The sequence below is a fragment of the Salvelinus sp. IW2-2015 genome, linkage group LG3, assembly GCF_002910315.2.
Source record: "Salvelinus sp. IW2-2015 linkage group LG3, ASM291031v2, whole genome shotgun sequence".
In the NCBI taxonomy this organism is placed as follows: domain Eukaryota; kingdom Metazoa; phylum Chordata; class Actinopteri; order Salmoniformes; family Salmonidae; genus Salvelinus; species Salvelinus sp. IW2-2015.
The window spans coordinates 7,874,441-7,882,695 of record NC_036840.1 but is presented as its reverse complement, the minus strand read 5'-3'; the positions used below and the strand labels follow the sequence as shown (position 1 = coordinate 7,882,695).

The following is an 8,255-nucleotide window of genomic DNA, read 5'->3' as shown; positions in this document are numbered from 1 at the left end:
TAGCGCCTCTACAATCATCTGTGGAAATAAGAACTGAGGAAGCTATGGTGCTTCTATGCGCAGCCACAAAACTCGATTCTGCGGGATTTTTGATGTGGTAATAAGGTGGCCAGGGGGAACTTCCCCAGAAAAGGGACCCTCCGTAAATAATCGCCCGTATTCAGGGAATGTGGGTCAATCCGTCAAGAGGCGGGTCAGGACAAACAAAAATCCACAAATTCTTGACAAAACTTCCCAAGCCATTGATTATTGCAAGAATGGGCGGCCATTCAGTCAGGATGTTGCCCAGAAGTAATGTGGACAGCATGCCACCGGTTGGATTGCAGAGGTCTGAAAAAGAGGGTCAACACTGCAAATGTTTGGCTCTTTGCATCAACTTCATGTAATTGTCAATAAAACCTTTGACACTTATGAAATGCTTGTAATTATACTTCAGTATTCCATAGTAACATCTGACAAAAATATCTAAAGACAGTGAAGCAGCAAACTTTGTGTAAATTAATATTAATTTACATTCTCAAAACTTTTAGCCACGACTGTAGAGTTTTACAGACAGAGCTGATTGTTGCTCCATCTCTGTTTCCATCAGAAGTACATGCAGGAGGCTCGGAGCCTGGGGAAGAACCTCCGTCAGCCCAAGCTGTCTGACCTCTCACCTGCCGTCATCGCTCAGACCAACTGGAAGTTTGTGGAGGGACTACTCAAGGAGTGTCGCATGAAGGTGAGTCTGTACAGGTGAAATGTATTGGTTAAGTTGTGGTTGCAGTTGCTATGTGTCTCCAATGTATATCGGTCCAATTTTGTGTTGTTTGGTGTAGTTATGAGGGGATTGGTTCCTGTCTACAAACCAGTTGTTTGTATCCTATGTGTAGGGGTCATGTTGTCTTGGTCACGTTTCTGTGTCTCCTGTCTCCAGACTAAGCGTATGTTGGTGGAGAAGATGGGCAGGGAGGCGGTGGAGCTGGGTCATGGGGAGGCCAACATCACAGGTCTGGAGGAGAACACTCTCATCGCCTCCCTCTGTGACCTGCTGGAGAGGATCTGGAGCCACGGCCTGCAGGTCAAACAGGTCTGTAGAGAGAGAGACACACACACACACCCATGCATACACACACACACATGCACTGAACAGAAACACACACACTCACATACATGCACACACTCTCTCTCTCTCTCTAATCAGGTTTTATCGTAATGGTGACATTGCGTTTACTATATAAACCCCCCTCATGCTCAGTGCTCTACTTGGAAGAACCTGTCATTGGCTATAGGTCAGAGGTCAGAGGTCAGTCTACCAACACTTTGGTTAATCCGGTCTTATAGTAATAACCATATGACCCTATTTCATTAGGCTTATTGACTGGTAATCCTCTATCTATAGTCTAGTATTATTAGTGAATGTATTAGATATTGGCAGTGCAGTGTTTCCTGTATTAGGGAGTGTATTGGCTATTAAGTGTGTGGGTTGACCTCTAACCTCTGGACTGTGACCCCTGTAGGGGAAGTCAGCCCTGTGGTCCCACCTGCTGCACTACCAGGCCAGAGAGGAGAAACTGGAGCAGCAGCAGGCAGAGTCACCAGGTAAGAACACCCCCACACACATATATAAACGCACACACACACACACACACACCTTACATGGTCCATTTAATATACAACATTGACATAAAACACATGTCACTCCTACCCTCAATCCATTCAGTCACACACTATTCATACCCAATAATCCCCTGAAATACTCAATTTTCAAATTAATCTACAGACCTTTCACACTCCAGTGGCATTTGATAGATTTATTTTCAATTGGAGCGCTGCCAAAGCTGAGATGTGTGTGTGCTTCTTTCTCCCTCCCACAGTGTCAAACGGTCCAGAGAGACGAAAGTCTGAGTCGTCAATAGGGATGCCATCACTGCGAGCGTCCGTCATACAGGATATGAGGTATGAATTACCTACCACTGTACCTGTARATTACGATGTGTCATAGGTAGATGGTAATATCTCACAACTTTATCCATGTGAGTCAACAATTTGTTTTGTTATTTGCTGTTATTTGTCTTACCTCCTCACCTTCTCTCTCACATCTCCACGCCTCCCTCCCTTTCTCAGACACATCCAGAGTATGGGGGAGATAAAGACTGATGTGGGCAGAGCGAGGGCCTGGATCCGTCTTTCTCTGGAGAAGAAGCTACTCTCCCAACACCTCAAACAYCTGCTGTCCCGCCAAGCCTTAACCAAGTACGCARGCACACACACATACAGTTGAAGTTGGAAGTTTGCATACACTTAGGTTGGAGTCATTGAAACTAGTTTTTCAACCACTCCACAAATTTCATGTTAAACTATAGTTTTGGCAAGTCAGTTAGGACTTCTACTTTGTGCATGGCACAAGTAATTTTTCCAACAATTGTTATATTTATAATTATACWMTMWAWTWWWAWTWKAKWGTATCACAATTCCAGTGGGTCAGAAGTTTACATACACTAAGTTGACTGTGCCTTTGAAACAGCTTGGGAAATTCCAGAAAATGATTTCATGGCTTTAGAAGCTTCTGAATGGCTAATTGACATAATTTGAGTCTATTGGAGGTGTACCTGTGGATGTATTTCAAGGCCTACCTTCAAACTCAGTGCCTCTTTGCTTGCTTCAGGCAAGACCTCAGAAAAAAATTGTAGACCTCACACAAGTCTGATTCACCTTGGGAGCAATTTCCAAACGCCTGAAGGTACCACGTTCATCTGTACAAACAATAGTACGCAAGTATAAACACCATGGGACCACGCAGCCGTCATACTGCTCAGGAAGGAGACGCGTTCTGTCTCCTAGAGATGAACGTACTTTGGTGCGAAAAGTGAAAATCAACCATGTGAAGATGCTTGAGGAAACAGGTACAAAAGTATCTATATCACCAGTAAAACGAGTCCTATATCGACATAACCTGAAAGGCCGCTCAGTAAGGAAGAAGCCACTGCTCCAAAACCACCATTAAAAATCCAGACTACGGTTTGCAACTGCACATGGGGACAAAGATTGTACTTTTTGGAGAAATGTCCTCTGCGTCGGATGAAACAAAAATAGAACTGTTGGCCATAATGACCATCGTTATGTTGGAGGGAAAGGTGGAGGCTTGCAAGCCGAAGAACACCATCCCAACCGTGAAGCATGGGGTGGCAGCAATCATGTTGGGGGTGCTTTGCTGCAGGAGGGACTGGTGCACTTCACAAAATAGATGGCATCATGAGGAAGCAAAATTATTGTGGATATATTGAAGCAACATCTCAAGACATCAGTCAGGAAGTTAAAGCTTGGTCGCAAATGGATCTTCCAAATGTACATGACCCAGCATACTTCCAAAGTTGTGGCAAAATGGCTTAAGGACAACAAAGTCAAGGTTTGGAGTGGCCATCACAAAGCCCTGACCTCAATCCCATAGAAAATTTGTGGCAGAACTGAAAAAAGCGTGTGCAGCAAGGAGGCTACAAACCTGACTCAGTTATACCAGCTCTGTCAGGAGGAATGGGCCGAAATTCACCCAACTTGTTGTGGAAGGCTACCCGGAACGTTTGACCCAAGTTAAACAATTTAAAGGCAATGCTACCAAATACTAATTTGAGTGTATGTAAACTTCTGACCCACTGGGAATGTGATGAAACAAATTAAAGGCTGAAATAAATCATTCTCTCTACTATTATTCTGACATTTCACATTCTTAAAATAAAGTGGTGATCCTAACTGACCTAAGACATGGAATTTTTACTAGGGTTTAAATGTCAGGAATTGTTGAAAAACTGAGTTTTTAAATGTATTTGGCTATTGTGTAACTTCCAACTTCAACTGTACACACACACAATATTATTCACATTGACAGTGTCGAAGCCATGGTTAATGTGTATTAAGTGTGTGTTGTGGTGTTTCCAGGAAGCTGTATAAGCGCTACGCCTTCCTGCGCTGTGAGGAGGAGAAGGAGCAGTTCCTGTTTCACCTGCTCTCCCTCAACACTGTCGACTACTTTTGTTTCACCAGTGTCTTCACCACRATCAGTGAGTAGGACTTCAACATAACCACAATTCAACTTCAATATGACCATAATATAACCACTAATTTACCTCATCCTATACAGAACACAGTCACATCATGAGATGGTTGACTAATTCTACTTCACCGGTGCCATGACCTCGATCAGTCCGCACACTAGCTAAAACAACTTAACTAGAAGTCAACCACTTTAACTTACCACAAGRCACCCACAGCAAACCTTTCCACTCAGCCACTGTGGAGAGGATGGATGGTAGGCTTTGGAGAGTCCTAATTGGTGTGCTTGCCTTGGCCTATCACGGTTTTCCATGGAGGTTAATGTAGATGTATAGGACTATAACTTGGATCAATGGCAGAGACGGTGTTAACCTGAATAAAGCATGAGGCTATGTACATGTAATCAAAGATTGAAAGCAGGATTACATTATTCAGATAGCAGTTTGCACTGAAGCAGCACCAGATAAGTCTGGAACCCTTGCCTGCTGTTAGGGGAAACTGGGATAATTTTTTTTATAGTAAATTTCATAAATGAATTACTACTCTAAAGCAGGGCAATCCACTGAAATCTCGCTGATTTAGTTTGCCCTTCTTATATTTAACTATAAAACGATTAATACATTTATTCTTTCTGTGTTTCACTGAGAGGGACTGTACCATTTTTTTTGTCCCTGTAGTGATCCCGTACCGCGCCGTCATCATCCCCATCAAGAAGCTGAGCAACGCCATGACGACCTCCAACCCGTGGGTGTGTGTGTCGGGTGAGCTGGGCGACTCGGGCGTCAGGCAGATCACCAAGAACGTCCTGGAGATGACCTTCGATGTGAGTCTGAACTATGATCCAACAGCCAGGGCCCCTACGCCTCCTCATGTCTCTGTGACGTTCTGCAGCAAGGTTATATCAGCATGGATTGATGGTTTTGCTGAGAACATCACTGAGTCATTGRTCGGTGCCCACCGGGGTGAAGTGGGTCGCTGTTCCCTTTTTGTGGCATGAACTCTCGCATGGTCTCATAAGGCAGAAGACTCTGTCTTACTCGCTCACTACCATTCCATACTTACTACTAATCCCCTATCTCCTCATTCACTCGTTCATTTATCCGTTCATTCATCTTTGTGTGACTATTTGCTCTGATACCTTCCACTCAGAGCCGGGGTTGATGAGTTACAAGTTGGGTTCATGTAGCTGATTCCACTTGGTAGATATTGGAAGTATGCTTGAATAGTAGTTAACTCTGTGAGATGCTGCCAGGCACAATGAGCGGACGGACCCAGACTTCCCGTTTGTCCTCTTTCCTACTTCCTTCCTCACAGGAAGTGCATGTCTCTACCTACTGAGCCTTTTCATAGTCTCTACCGTTCTGAGTGGTGCRGTGTTCACTAGTGGTGGGTGGTAGCTCTTTGTGGCTTTGTGAGCAGTTTGGGTGATGGCTAACTGTTCAGTATAGCTCTGTGGACCATCTCTCTAGAGGAGCTTTGCTACTATGGTGGTGGTTTGGGTGCARGCCTGGTTTGTAGCCTGGTAAAGGGTAGTCTACTAGAAACCAGCATCCCAAGTCCATCCTCTCCCACTTATGCTGTCCATCATGTCCTAACACGTGTCTTCATCTCCCCCAGTCTGCTTTCAGGCCACACACTCACATCGTCYCCATGTTCAAGGTTAGAAACGTCATCTCCCTCTCCCTCCCTCCTTCTCTCCACCGGACCCATTTGTATCATCCCAGGCTCAATGTTCACTGTGTACCATAGACTCCAGGGTCGTATTCATTGGGAACCAAACGGAAGAAAACTGACTGAAACGGGGGAGGGGCTACCTGAAGTTGTCCAATAACAAACACTCCTATTTCTGTTATCCGTTGCAAAACATTTTGCTACGGTGTGGCCTAATGAATACGACCCAGCTCTCTCTCTCTGGGTTGAGGGCTTCGTCAACGATGGGGTTGGTCTGTGTACCGTCTGTTGGTTATATGGTATTAATGGTGTTCTAGATTTATGAAGGGGTATGTGTTTGTTCTTGAATGCCACTTTGTGTAGTTTTGCTGTACATGAACATTTCCTTGACATGGTGCTGATGTTATGCATATCACTCAATGCACCAAGCTCACCTTCAACTAAAAGGTTTGGAAAGGGGACGCAACTTTCTCCGAAMTGGCATTCAAGGGCATATTGTAGGAATACTCACCTGTCATTGGCTGTATTTGGGTCTAATGTAGACTTTTAGTTGATCAATTGGATAGATGAGTAGGACTAGATTCGATAGAGGATTACACTGCGTAGTTATAGAATTAGCAGTCATACTGTTGTCGTTAACACATTATTTCTGAATTATCATTGTGAATTAACATGTAATGACATCTTGATGCTGATTTTTCTCTCTTGTCTCTTTCTATAGTGTCAGAACCTGGGTAAGCTGACTACAGTCCAGTTGGGTCATGATAACTCTGGGCTGCTGGCTAAATGGTTGGTGGACTGTGTCATGGTCCGCAACGAGATCACAGGACCACCTACAGTTCCCGTGTGGGCGGTGGCTTGGCAAAGGGTGGACGACGGCAGTCGGAGCGGTTCCTGGATTGGTGGAGCTGGCGTTGCCCAAACGCCGATGAGGATTACTGGGAGAGGGTGTCGCACGCCCGACATGCAGCATCTGCCGGGTCAGACCAGGCGGGTCAGCCATCACCTCGATGGGAAGGCACCGCGGATACAGTGAGTAACACCCTCATGACATGCCCATGACATAGCATACCATTACCCTTGCTTTACTGTTTGCATAACTATAGATTTTCACTTCTTGTCTCCTCTCTCTCTTCTGTTGCAGAGCCCAACTCAGCTTCAAATCCAGGAGGCCATCGGCGAGGCAGTGAACAGCATCTGCAAGCCTCCACAAGCCGAGAAAGAGGTGTGTTGGTGTGTGTGTGGTGTGTGTGTGTGTGTGTTGTGTGTGTGTGTGTGTGTTGTGTGTGTGTGTGAGTGTGTGTGTTGTGTGTGTGTGTTGTGGCATGGTGTTTAGAGAAGAGAAAGTGCGAGAGCCCGACTGAGAGATAATAGCACCTGCTCCATCGGTTGCCTCATTTAATCTCTGTTAAATTTGAGTTGAGACAGTAAGGAATCTGTAAATGTATAGTGTTTTTGACTGCTGCAGCACATTTCTCTCCTCAAATACCGAGACCAGGTTAATAGTCTCTCTGAAGGTGCTCTCGTCTGGGAAGGATCAGTCAGGACAGGGAGCAGATGCCGTTTCTCTTCATTATAAACACGATGAACTCATTCTAGTGCTTAACAATCACCTTCAACCCCTGTCTGCACACTCTCTTTAAATATACTCTTATTCTCTCTGTAGAATTACTCCTCTCTTGCTTCTCTCTCTCTCTCCCTCTCTCTCTCTCTCTCTCTTCCCTCCCTCCCTCTCTCGCTCTTCTCTAACTCTCCTCAATCCCTCCCTCCCTCTCTCTCCCTCCCTCTCTCTCTCTCTCTTTTCTTCTCTCTCCTCTTTCCTCCCTTTCTTTTAATCTTCTTCTTTCTGTTCTTTCTCTTCTTTTTCTTCCTTTATCTCTTTTGCCTTACGCTCTCTCTTTTCTTTCTCTTTCTGCTTCTCTTTCTTTCTTCCTTTCTCTTTTCGTCTAATTCTTTTATCTGTTACTTTCTCTGTTTCCTCTCTCTTGTCTCGTTCTCTTATTTCCTTTTTCTCTCTGCTTTTCTCTATTTTTTGTCTTTCTTATTGCTTTTTCTGCCTCTTTCTTTATCTTTTTCTGCTCTCTCTTCTCTCTTGTTTCTTTCTTCTTTTCTTTCTTCTCTTTTTCCTTTCTTCTTCTTCTTCTGTCTTTTTCTTTTAGTATTTCTTCTTTTCTTTCTGCTCCATCCCCCCCCCCCTTTCTTTTGTCTTCTTTTCTTCTTCCTTGCTCATATCTTCTTTCTTTCCTTCTTCGTTTCTCTCTTCTTACTCTCTTTTTCTTTTTTCTGTATTTCTCTTGCTGTCATCTTCTTCTTTTTGGCTCATTCTGATTACATTGTGATGCTTTTTTCTCTATTTTATTCCTGTCTTTGCTTCACCTTTTTTGGTCTTTCTTTTCCTTCTTCTTTTCTGCTGTAGTTTTTTTGATATTATTTTTTTTCGTTCTCTTCTTTTTCTTTTGCTCTTCTCGTCTTCTTTTTTTGTTCGTTTCCATCTTTCTTTTTTTTCTTCTTTTCTGATTCTTTTTTATTTTTCTCTTGTGCTCTCCTTGTATTTG

At 44.0% G+C, this 8,255-nt stretch overlaps 1 protein-coding gene across 1 annotated transcript in view; it reads left to right on the top strand.

Moving 5' to 3' along the window:
- LOC111955998 (DENN domain-containing protein 5B) overlaps nt 1-8,255 on the top strand; it is a 74,854-nt gene that overhangs the window by 62,593 nt on the left and 4,006 nt on the right. The window contains 13 exon segments of the mRNA XM_070434340.1: nt 590-721; nt 917-1,069; nt 1,500-1,581; nt 1,857-1,938; nt 2,107-2,235; nt 3,916-4,037; nt 4,707-4,852; nt 5,647-5,688; nt 6,422-6,528; nt 6,530-6,567; nt 6,570-6,700; nt 6,702-6,736; nt 6,847-6,925. Of these exon segments, the coding sequence (XP_070290441.1) occupies nt 590-721; nt 917-1,069; nt 1,500-1,581; nt 1,857-1,938; nt 2,107-2,235; nt 3,916-4,037; nt 4,707-4,852; nt 5,647-5,688; nt 6,422-6,528; nt 6,530-6,567; nt 6,570-6,700; nt 6,702-6,736; nt 6,847-6,925 (1,278 nt within the window).